Genomic DNA, 13,005 nt, shown 5'->3' with positions numbered 1-13,005 from the left:
AAGGCCATTGGACTCCATTTTATCCAAATAATCCAAATTTTTAAAAATTATTTCCTTTTTCTCCGTAATAATAAAACAGTACCTTGTACTTGATCCCAACTAATATATAATTAATACTCATTGGAAGCAAAACCAGCCTATTGGGTTTATTTAATGTTTACATGATTTTCTAGGAGACTTGTGGTATGAAGATCCAAATTACAGAAAGATACCCCAGGTCCAAAGCATTCTGTATAACAAGTCTCATACCTGTACATTAAAAAATACAAAAAAGCAATAATGAAAAACAACTACAGTTTGTCTTAGAATGTTGCTTGAGTGCTAAGCATTTTTTTGTTGTACTGTAAGCTCCTCCTGTGGTTCCTTGTTTTGTAGAAGTATTATTTTGTTTACATGTGTGATAACCCAGTGCAGGGTGTAGTAGAACTAGAGGAATGATAGCACAACATTACAACATGCAGATAGTTTTTAATAAACAGTAATATAGGTATTTCTCCTTTTTATGGTTGCCCATTGTAACCATCTTTACCATCCCCTGTCTTAAACCTTTTTCTCTTCTGCTTTTTAATTCCAGAAATGTATCTCTTAAATTACTCCATGCAGATTTTTCCCTTAACCGCTGTAATTGAAACACCTACATTTATCATCCTCCCATTTCAGTCTGTAAATTGTCTACCCACAGACTGTACAGGGCATGGACTCACTTCATCCAGTGTATTTTAATATTATACAATATATTGTTTAGTACAAAATGTATTTGCTTTGCTGTTATGGCCAAGAGTTTGGTCCGTCCATGCCATGAAGGAACAGGTAGAGCATTTTTGAATAAGTTGTACTTTAAAAGTTGAGTGATCTTTCAAATGGAATTTCAGCATTTTTAGTATTGATTAAATTAAATGAAGGCATTTATCTTGCATAATTTAGCATCAGCCGGTATTGCTGTATCACAGAGAAAAGTCCGTCAGATAAGTGATCCCATTCAACAGATTTTAATCCAGCTCCATAAAATAATATATATCACACAGGTATGTACCAGCTCAAACTTATTCAAAGAGAATAAACTCCTTTATTGTGTTAATAATGTATTAAAAATTCTGAATGTTAATGTTAAAAACCATTAACCTAGCCCTGAAATATAATTATTGACATACAGCTCATCTTTTTACTAGTCATGTTACTTCTGTGATGGCTAATAAAACACAAGAATGATTTGCATGCCCTAAATGCATCACCCAAAAATTGATGTATTTTCTACTGTACACATCCAAAAGAAATTCCAAAATGATAATGATGATGAAGCAAGTTAGCAAGCTAAACTATGCAGATTTTTGTTTGTAAACATTTACACACAATGTAAAAGAACAAATCTCATACAAACAATTGCATGGAATATATTACACATAACTGTGTTAAGAGTCTGATGTGCTATAATAATGTATTTAATGCTGCAACTGATGCACCATGCCAGTATTGTCCTGCAACAAACCTTATGTTTATTTCTTTATTGTATAGCTGCCTCCAGCTTTGCATGGCGATTTGAAAAGGAGGATTATTGAAAGATACAAAAAATCTCTTTTCAATCTTCAAAGTAACCCATGTAGTTTGAAAGCAGAGATCAAAAAGGTATGAAAAACCTGTCAAAAAATGTTTTATCGTGTAGTTCTCTTTCCCCTTTGTTTCCCTAATTTAATATGCAAATTATGGTTTGGATTCAGTTTTCTATTCAGTGAAATCTTTCACAAAGAATTCAGAATTCAGCTGAATCCTAAAATAGTGGATTCAGTGCATCCCCAATCAATACTAACTGCTAACTTGAGAAGATAGGCGATAGCTTTGTGACTTATGTTCAGGATGCACTATTACCAACAAATCTTTATGAATATACTGATATTCATCCTGAAAATGCCCTTGTGCTCAAAATCTTTCCAATATTATTTAACTGTTCTCAAATATCCTGCAGCCAATCATTTTGCTTTGAACATTTCTCCCAATTCCTAGCTCTAATTAGATTTGGAGTGAGTGTCACAGGTCACTTGTTTCATTAAGAAGATGTGAAAAAATGCAGGTCCGTAGGCTGAAGTAGTTCTGCAGACATCCAACCAATGAAAAGACAGAGTAAATGGCAGCTCAAATTAGGCAATGATGACACAAACAATGTTCCATGCTTTAAAAATATTTACTATAGTCTAATATTTGTTCTTATCAGGTTTTGCAGGGATCACCTGACATAATTGAACCCAGCTTTTTTACTGCCGACTGCCATGGACTGCTTCAGTCACTGGGTGAAAAATCAGGTATGGCCTTTAATACTTTAAAATAGCAATGGATTGGTTTTACATTGGTTTTACCACAGGGGATTTCAGTTATTTCAAATGGAAATGCATTTTCGGGAGATTTGTCGCCTGTATTTGTGCAATTTTATTGTGGGTGACAAATCTCCCTTTCGGCCACAATAGACATTCAGCACTGGCCTTATTTATTGAACATCTGGGGGCACATTTACTAAGCTCTAGTGAAGGATTCAAAATAAAAAAACTTTGAATTTCAAAGTATTTTTTTGGGTACTTTGACCATCGAATAGGCGACTACGACTTTGACTTCGATTCGAACAATTCGAACTAAGAATCCTTCGACTATTTGACCATTCGATAGTCAAAGTACTGTCTCTTCGATTACATACTTCGGCATTTTAAACCTACTGAGGTACAATGTTAGCCTTTGGGGACCTTCCCCATCAGTTTTCTATGGGTTTTTTTTACTGAAGAAAAATTCTTCGATCAATCAATTAAAATCCTTCGAAACGTTCGAACGATTTTTACTTTGATCGATCGATCGTAGGATTTGCGGTAAATCCTTCGAATTCGATGTTCAAATTCGAAGGATTTTACTTCGATGGTCGAATTCGAGTGTTCATTAACCCTCGATATTCGACCCTTAGTAAATGTGCCCCTGGGTATACTGCCCTTTAACAACCCCCTCCCTTCATCAGAACATGATCTGGAGAAATTACTTTTTGCAAAAAAAAACAAACTGGCATATTTTTGAAGTTTTACAGTGGTGTAATTACACTTGGCATAGAGACTTTAATCTCTGTCACTGTAAAATTATACACCTCAATTTGCCAGTCTTAATAAATGCAGCTATGCTTGTGTTAGTAAATATGCCCAAATGATAGAAACCATATTGAACAAATGAATTAACCCAGCACACCTACTATATAGCTTTTAGGAAAAAATCAGATTGAAAGGAAAATGCCTATATTTGGAAAAAAGAGACACTTATGCATCAGTCCTGACTATGTGAAAAAAGTGACCTCTTCCAAAGAAACCATTCTGCTTTGTGAGCTATATAGTAGGTGTGCTGGGTTAATTCGTTTTTTTCAATATATGATATAAGCCACACACCCATGCACCCAACTGCTTTTAATTGCAACATGGGGATGAGCTGTATTTTTGGATTTTGCAAATGATAGAGACTGGCATAGTGTTTATATGTAGTAAATGTTACTATATTGTGTTGTTATATATATATATATATATATATATATATATATATATATATATATATATATATAGATATAGATATATATATATAGATATATATATATGGTACTTGCTTTGCTGCTGGGTGTGTTTTAGCCCCAATATAATGAAGCAAATCCCTCTTGAGTTAAATAGCAAAAACAATTTTATTCAGCTAATATTGCTTCTGCTTGCTAAACCATTTCCTATAGGGCAGAGTATGTTTTATGTTAGACCTTGTTGTGACTTCCAGTCAAATAAAGTAGAATGCTGTAATATAATATTATGCAGTTTGTGTCCACAACAAGCGCTGACCTTATTTCTGTTCATGTAATAAAAAAGTAATGATAGATGCAAGCTTGCAAGTTCAACCTACAAATTAAGGGAAAGTTTACCTTAGAATTTGCATTTTTCTATTTTGTGTACAGCACTAATCTTAGACCGTTGCCATTTACTTTGAGGGAAGGTAATTTGTTCTCTTGAATGCTGGCAATGTCATCCTGCATTTTGCCATAGATTATTATTATTATTTTGTTAGCTTTCTGTTCAGGTGTTGTGCCATTATGTTCAAGTAATCATGTAAGCTGCTATTTAGATTCTGTAGTCATAGACAGCAGTGTAGATACGCAGAACTAAAAATGGTGCAAATATGTAAAAAAAAAATACTTGCTGTAGACTGTAGATTAGCACTGTTGCACATTCTCTGTGAGCTGCAATCAAACTGCACTTGGTTAGTTTAAAGAATCAATTGACAAGATCAACGCTGATGTGGACTCAATGGCACTTTACTCATCTTGCTGTTACATTATTAGATAGTGGCAATCCCTAATGTGCTTAGGAATCCCCTGCACATATTTTAGAATGGGAGAGGTGCCCAGCCCTAATTATGTAAAAGTGTGGGCAGAATAGAAGGTAGGAATGGTCAGCTATGTCTATTCATAAAGGTGGGGGCACACAGAGAACCCCTTCCCCTGTGCTCTGTTCCTGGAACTGGATTTTTTATCCAATCATTTGGTTCACTGCAAATTTTGTTTGCTGAACGGTTAACGGTACCAGCTGTGTCTACATATTTGAGATATTATTTTTATGTCACAGAAAAAAAAGATTCTTAACAATGAAGAAAACCTTCAGGCCAACCTGCGCTCTGCTGCGTGGGAGCTCACTCAGGGGCACGGAGCGGATCTGCTTCTCTCAGCCTGCAAAAATACACAGACTGAGAGCAGCAGAGCCTACAGTTCCATGTGCCCATAGCCTAAGACTGAGCTCTGGGCAATGGGTAGATAAACCAATTAGGAGATTTATTGCAAATTATCTCTGTGTTCAACTGTTTTGACACACCTAAGGGTGGTGGCACATGCTAAGATTCCAGGGAGATTAGTCGCCCAGCAACAAATCACCTCTTCTTCGGGCGACTAATCTCCCCTAAATGCTAGAATGTTGGCTAGAATGTAAATTTCCTCGGGAGGCAACTTCGGGTGACTTCAGAAAAGCATTCCAATTGCTATCCTGCTGGTGATTTACATTCTAGCTGACAGGAAGGCATTTAGGGGAGATTAGTTGCCCAAAGAAGAGTCGATTTTGTCACTGGGCGGAATCTCTGCAAAATCTTAGGGGCACATTTACTTTGCTTGAGTGAAGGAATAGAATAAAAAAAACTTTGAATTTCGAATGTTTTTTTTTTGGCTACTTCGACCATTGAATTGGCTACTTCGACCTTCGACTACGACTTCGAATCGAACGATTCAAACTAAAAATCGTTCAAAAATTCGACCATTCGATAGTCAAAGTACTGTCTCTTTAAAAAAAACTTCGACCCCCTACTTCTCCACCTAAAACCTACCGAACCTCAATGTTAGCCTATGGGGAAGGTCCCCATAGGCTTTCTAAGGTTTTTCTGGTCGTAGAAAAATCGATATTCGAAGTCGAAGGATTTACCTTCGGCAATTGAATATCGAGGGTTAATTAACCCTCGATATTCAACCATATGTAAATGTGCCCCTTAGCGTGTGTCACCACCCTAATAAAAACAAATCAGCACAAAATCCATTTACATATGTTTGTATTTGCCTCTTGGTTGCATTAAAGGAAGGATATTTAAAACAGATCGGAATGAAAAAAGAGAAAATTAAAGATAGTTCAGATAATTTCCTTATACAGCTATAGGATTCCTTATGCATAATTTCTGAATTACAGGACAGCCATCTCCTATAGACCCGATTTTAAGCAAATCGTTCTAATTTTTTAAAATCATTTTCTTTTCCTCTGTAATAATTAAGCAGTATGGTGTACTTGATCCTAACTAAGCTGCCCAAATGCTTATTGGAGGCAAAACATTCTTATTGAGTTTATTTAATATTTTGATGATCTGTAGCAGACAATGTATAGCGATCCAAAAACCAGAAAGATCCATTTTATGTAAAAAAAAAAAACCCAGGTCCCAAGTTTTCAGGATAATTAATCCTATACCTGTACTAAATTAACCCTAGGCCATTCAACTTGTAAATACTGTCAATTACCATTGCAAATAACAGGCATTTCTTTTGCAGGTAATCCTAAAAGCTTTGAATTTGAGGGAGGATTAACATATGAGCAAATGCAGGTAAGAGTCTCATCCGATTTTGCACTGTATTTTTGGTCAGTTTTCTGTCTGTATTGATCACATGCTCTCTTTTTATGCTGCAGACTATAATAGAAGATGTACTGGAAGACAGTGGCTATTACAGTGTCAATTCTAACAGGTATGAGAAAAGACATATTAGGTTTCCAGTTGGTTACCTTTCTTCTTTCATGTTTCATAACAGTATGATAGATACACCTTAGACAATAAAGGGATGCTAGACTAAAAATTGTGCTTAAAGCTTCCAGCTCCAACTGCAGGAGCAGAACATGGAGGCAGATTTACACAGATCATGTACGATTCTCATTGAAGCATTATTTTGCATTTTAATGCAGTTGTGGGCCCTGGAGAGCTGGGGGACAGTTTTAATAAGCAATATTGCTTTAAGGCTACATCCCTGATGTTGCTGGACTACAACTCTCATCATCTTGATAACTCTCAGCATCTTGACAGTAACACCAAAAATGAATGACAATATAAAGTACCGTTGCCCTGCTCTGGTAAAACTGGTGTGTTTGCTTCAGAAAGACTACTATAGTTTATATAAAAAAGCTGTTATGTAGCCATAAGGCAGCCATTCAAGCACAGGCTACTTCGTAGAGAACATAAAAGTTCTGAAGAATTCCATTGTAGCTCCTTTTTCAGCTTTGAATGGCTACCCCCATGGCTACACAGCAGCTTCTATATATAAACTATAATAGAGTTTCTAAAACGAACGCACCAGTTGTACCAGTGCAGAGCAACAGTACATTATATTTTCATTGCTTTAACATATTTTAATTTGTTGGTGTAACTGTTCCTTTAAGTATGCTGGGATTTTTAGACAGTAAACTTGTTTGGGCAGAGCCCTCTTTACCTCTTGGTTATCTCCAATTTCCTGAAATCCTACAAACCCACGTGGAAACCGAATATTTTGAAACCCAGCTAAGGTATGTGCTTAATAATATATTTATAAAGTAACGTTTACTTTGTCAACTCTTATTGATATATGAAACCTCTTAATATCTACATTATGAAATAAAAGCATCTCTTTGCTTAGCAGACTGAGTGGGATTTCATACAGAGCTATGAATACAGTTTTAACTACTTTGCTTATACAAATCAGCATGTCTGCGAAGGAATTTTGTAATTTGCAAATGTTTCCCTGTACATGACATATTGTTTTGCCTATACATATTCTTCTCCTCCTCGTGCCTAATGAACTCATTTACATCTCCATGCAACTAGCTTCATATCAGTTCTTTGTGCAATAGTGTTTCTTTGCTTTGATAGAAAAGACAAACATGAATTTATAATGATTTCAAGAGAAAATTCTTCAGTTCAAGTAATAGAAGACATGGCCTCCATCTTTAATCAAGTGGCCCCTATACTATTAAGTTGGGACCCATAATATTTATCCTGCTGGTCACTTGAACACCCTGGGACGTGGGAGCTGCTAACAAGTAAAATGGGGCACAAGTAATTCACAAAGAGCCTGATCCATCCCAGCTACTGCCCAACTAAATCAAAACCTCAATCAGTATCCACTGAAAACTCCATGCAGAGTCCACAAATTGCTCTTTTCTTATCTATGGGCCCTTGGCTCCAGTACCCCCTGATTTTTGGATAAGGGTTTTTTTTGGATCTCTGTATATGTATTATTATTACAGAGAAAAGGGAAATGAAAAAATTAGAAAACAAAAATAGAATTATTTGTTTAAAATTGCCTTCCTGTAATACTGATCTTTCTGGATAATGGGTTTTCAGATAAGGGATCCCATACATGTATTTTTTATGTAAACTGGATGTTTTCTCTTAGCTGATGAACATGTTGCTACAGTATCTTGGACATCAGCCCCACTATCAAATATAAGAGAAGGGCAGTGTACTGGGGCATTAGAAGTTATAGAACAAAGCTCCTACATTACATTTTCTTGAGAAGATGCAAAAACTTGCTAAACCAAATAATTAGGGAACAGAGGAGGCAATTACTTGTAGCTCACAAAGCCTAGACGAGCCTAGATCAGTAATAGGAAGTGTTGAGCGAATCTTTCCCATTTCGCTTTGTTGAAAAAATTCTCAAAACTTCGGAAAAAATGTGCGAAAATGCCCAAAAAATTGGAAAACAATGGGTGTCAAAAAAATATATAAACGCACAACAATTTTTTACACGCGCCGCAATTTTTGTGGCAACATTTTTATTTGTCTCTGCAACTGTTTTGTCCAAATGCATTAAAGTCAATGGGCGATTTTTCTTGTCGCAACTTTTTTTGTTTCTGTGACTTTTTTGTCCAAATGCATTAAAGTCAATTGTAGTCTTTCTTATGGCGACTTTTTTGTGCAAATGCATTAAGGCAGAGACAGACACTGCGATTCGGGGGATTAGTCGCCCGGCAACAAATATCCTCCTCTTTGGGGTGACTAATCTACCCGAACTGCCTCCCCTGCCTTCCCGCTAGTTTTCCAAAGTCGTCTTGTGGCAACTTTTATTTGTCTCTGCGACTTTTTTGTCCTAATGCATTAAAGTCAATGGGTGTTTTTCTTATGGCGACTTTTTGTCCAAATGCAAAGTCAATGGGTGTTTTTTTCTTAAGTTGAATAAAATTTTGTCTGTGATATTTTTGTCTCTGCCACTTTTTTGTTGCGGTAAACTTCTCCTCTGCAAATTTTTGCCGTAGTTTTGTGGAAAAATTTGCAGATGCCGAAATGCAGGATTTCGCTGCGAATCCATGGCTGATTAAAAATATCGCTCATCACTAATAATATACTTGTACCTGATCACAGGGAGAACACATTGCACACTGTTGTAAAATAGCTTTTACCAGGGCAAGCTGCACTAAATCAGACAGATTATATACTGGACTTTTAGAATGAAGCAGACATTTTATCTAACCAAAATAGACTTTTGTTTTTAAACAATGCACACAAGACATGTTTAGCATACGCAAAAGGCCATCACCTCAATATATCAAAAAATATTGTAGCAGGCTCATATCTGCTGGCACAGAAACATCTGAAACATCCTGTGGTCCATGACAGTTTCCCAACAAAAGTTTCAGAGCTGGATTAAACTCTAGATGTGGTTTTGATGCCACTCTTTAGATGTGGTTTTGATGCCAACAACCTCTTAAATGCTCAAATGTGCACGTAGGAACCAGAGACTCCAAGGGGGAATGTACAAAAGTGTTGGTAAGTACACAGTTAATCAAAGTGTCTGTCACCAAATTGTAAAAATGTTGTAAGCACGACAAATTCACAGATGGTTTCTCATAGTTTTATGGATTTATCCTAATGCTGCCAATTTATAAAACATGTTGTATACACCAGTAAACAATGGTTATTATTGCACTGTGAAAATGTTGTTTGTGTGCCAGTTCTGTACAGATTTAAGCCAAATAAACTTATAAACATTTCCCCAGACATTTTCGTTGGTGGAGACACTTTGGCATGAAAAATATCTGTAAAAATGTTGTAGGTACAACTAATTCTCAAAAAGGTAGAAAATACAACAAAAATAGCCAAGCCCATGTTTAAAAGACATTTTTGGAAAACTGTAGGTAGAGGTTAAAAAGAATGATAGAATAAAGTTGGCGCAAAATACCACCTTTTAATAACATTTTCTCTTGAAATCTTTGTGAACTCCCCTCCAAGGGGTATATTTATCAAAGAGTGAAGTTAAAGATCTCCATAGTCCACAGAGTGAAATATCGCCTCTCTCCATTCATTTCTATGGGATTTTTAAAGGCGTATTTATCAAATGGTGAACTTTCACTATCACCCTTTGATAAAAACACCTTTAAAAATCCCATAGAAATGAATGGAGAGAGGCGATATTTCACTCTGCGGACTATGGAGATCTTTAACTTCACTCTTTGATAAGTATACCCCCAACTGTTTTTCTCTTGGTCAAAGAAGGTACCTCTCCATTTGCTCTGTGTAACTGAGCAGTAACTGAACTGACTGCATTTCCTATAATCTGTGCAGAAATTCAACATTTTTTAATTTTTTTTTATTCTTTTTTTTCCCCAAAATTATTATTGCAGATGCATAATATAGTATTCATTATTCAGATGTAGCTCAAAACCTCTCTCTGCCATTGCACCACTGCTCTTACAAGTCAGTACGTTGTGTACGTTGTGTTTTTACTAAGACAAATAATTCCTCTTCATCTCTTTCTAGATACTATTCTTATCCATGGGGAGTGAGAAACTCATCAACTGGAAAAAGATAGCCTATATTCTTATTGGTCCAGAGTTTTTCTGTTTTTTTTTTTTAAACTGATTCATTCGGTGAATAACGCTGCTTAAGATTTATTGAAGAGGACAACTTAAGTTGATAGGGCTGTTTTGGGAGACACTTTAAAGCCTTGGATTGTTATTGTCCTCTGTCAGGTGAATAGAACATGTTGCAGAAGCGATTATAAGGATTCTTGAGTTCATGCACGTGTATAGACTTTTCTGCATTTCTGTTTCTGTGTAGTTACCTGTTTTTTTTGTATAGGAGTGTATATAAACATCACAAAGCTGAAATATTGTTTGGTGTATGGGAGAAAATGGAATCTGTACAGTAAGGTTTTATGGTGTTGAAATAAAACGCTACACTTTTTCAACTGGCTGCTTTTTGATTTATTATAAAGAATTGTGCGGTTAAAGAATATTAATCAGATACAATAATAGTAAATATTCTTTCTGCTGGATGTTGTTTTCTTACACCAGGAGCAAGAGATCTGTCACATTCTTTTGATTACACCCAGTTCCTTCTTTTTGTCCACCACCTCTGATGTTTGATTACATTGTAACCAGAACCGAAAGCAAAATGACACAGTATTCTCTATATTAGATAATAGGGTTAATTTTGAATGTGGTGGGCGGGGTCAGTGCACACTAAAGGGAGGTGAAGGCAGGCTGTCGACAACTTCTGATGCAGTGGCGAGTGCCAAGAAACGCGTCAAGCAGGTAGACAAATTTTGAGATATGCTGCTGTAATGTTGCAGTTTTTAATGCTTACTAAATAAATTTTGACTTTTTTACAATTTTAAACCGGCCTCTTTGGTGCTCCGTCTTTTGCATCTACTCAAGACTTGAATACACTGCATGGAATGGCGGTGGACGTTTAGCACGCTGAAGCCTGTGAAGGTCCGGTAAGTGCTCCCACTAAAATATTTGTGTTGGATAATAGCAAGATGAAATTGCACTAGTATGCAGGAGAACCATGCAAGGCGTTTTTAATTATCTGATATTTATATATAGCTGATACAATTTGCTTTACAGAGATGATATGTAATTCACATCAGTCCCCACCCAATGGAGCTTACAATCTAAGGTCCCTATCACAATCACAGTAGGGTCCATTTTATTTAAAGCCAATTAACCGTGCTGTAGCATTGGGGTTTTACATACCCTTCAAGGGAGAAAAATCTACTGCAGATCTGTAAAGCCACGTTTTATAATGGATAGAGAATTTATCATGGGTTTTTGCAGCTAGATGACAGGAAAAGCCACCAGCCTATTGTAGGTTAGCTAAAGAGGTGGTAAAGGTTTGAGCCACAGACAATACAAATACCTGGATTGATATCAATGGGAAATGGGTAGCAAGAAAAACAGCAGAAAGTGTAGTATTAAATACTTGCATGCGGAGGTTATAACCAAGATTAAAAAAGGAAATACATTATACGGTAGAATACTTTGATGTTAGAAAGAGTAATATAGATGGCACAAGCTGGAATCATGAGTGTGAGTTTTGACCAAAAAATACAACTTTAATTTTCGTGGAAAAAACAACTCAATGCTTAATAAACCTGCCTTTAAAAGTTAACCTAAAGGTGAACCATCTCTTTAACCCATGTGAACACCAGAGGGATGTGTTGGACTGCCAAGTGCAAGCCTGATCATCACCCAACATCAGTGCCCTATCTCACTTAAAGCTCTTGAACTGAAGGATATTCCAACAACAATGTTCTAACACAGAAAAGTGGAGATGGTTATAACATCAAAGGGGGCACCACATTTAAATAATAACCCTGGGTTTTTAATAAATGACTACGAAATTCGTCATTTGTGCAGATTAAAATGTTTTTTTCAAGTTTGGAAAAAAATAACTGCAAATATTTATATGAGAAATGTGATTTAAAATAAGGTGAAAGTATATACAACTTATAATTTAGTAGGATAAACCCGGGTTTGCATAGCCTAAAAGCATTTGTACAGCCATTATATTCCTGACAACAAAACTGATTGGTTAGAAAATGATTAGTACACTGAGTTTTAATGTTCTTTTATTTCTACACCTTGGCTAATCATTCTTAATTCAGTCTCTAACTTCTGTTCTTCTGCAGATTGTAAATACTGTATATTTCATCCCATTTCTTTTTTTACCTTTATTTTAATTAAACAGTTACATGAAAATACAGCAAATTAATTTAACCAGAATTGCTCCTTTGTGCGAAATAATAAAGGGTGCCACGGAGTAAAATGTAAAATGATTTTCATTTACCCAAAGTCAAACGGTTTAAGCTGCTTGTAAAGTTTTCTTTTGCCAACACCCAGTCTCCTGGGAAATGTTTACAAACTTTGTTGATCCAAGCAGAGTATGTTAATAAAGTAAACATTTGTCAGTCGTGCAGCCAACAAATCCATTTCCTTCCAAGTCCTTCTCATCAACACACAATTACAGAATCTCAGGCAAAAGCACAACAGAAACATACACTTCTAGTTAAGCTAATTAATTTGAATGGGGCTGGCAAGTAATGGGCATGATGCCTTGGAGTGGAAATGATCGATTGTACATAGTTCTACCCAAGATTACTCACAATGCCCACAACAAAAGCTAGAGCAGTGCTGTCCAACTTCTGTGGTACCGAGGGACGGAACTATGCGGGGCCGGTCTATG

At 36.1% G+C, this 13,005-nt stretch overlaps 1 protein-coding gene across 2 annotated transcripts in view; it reads left to right on the top strand.

The window, feature by feature from the left end:
- Nucleotides 1-10,722, top strand: part of nek10.L (NIMA-related kinase 10 L homeolog) — a 66,525-nt gene extending 55,803 nt beyond the window's left edge. For both annotated transcript variants that reach the window (XM_018267455.2, XM_018267452.2), the window contains exons 31-36: nt 925-1,025; nt 1,513-1,623; nt 2,207-2,294; nt 6,068-6,120; nt 6,204-6,259; nt 10,297-10,722. In XM_018267455.2, coding sequence (XP_018122944.1) covers nt 925-1,025; nt 1,513-1,623; nt 2,207-2,294; nt 6,068-6,120; nt 6,204-6,259; nt 10,297-10,348 — 461 coding nt within the window. In that variant the 3' untranslated portion in view covers nt 10,349-10,722. The remainder of the gene's footprint in view (nt 1-924; nt 1,026-1,512; nt 1,624-2,206; nt 2,295-6,067; nt 6,121-6,203; nt 6,260-10,296) is intronic.
- Nucleotides 10,723-13,005: the final 2,283 nt, after the last annotated feature.

This window comes from Xenopus laevis, chromosome 6L (assembly GCF_017654675.1).
Source record: "Xenopus laevis strain J_2021 chromosome 6L, Xenopus_laevis_v10.1, whole genome shotgun sequence".
Taxonomy (NCBI): domain Eukaryota; kingdom Metazoa; phylum Chordata; class Amphibia; order Anura; family Pipidae; genus Xenopus; species Xenopus laevis.
Note: the sequence above shows the minus strand (reverse complement) of the source record. Positions and strands in the feature narration are given on the sequence as shown.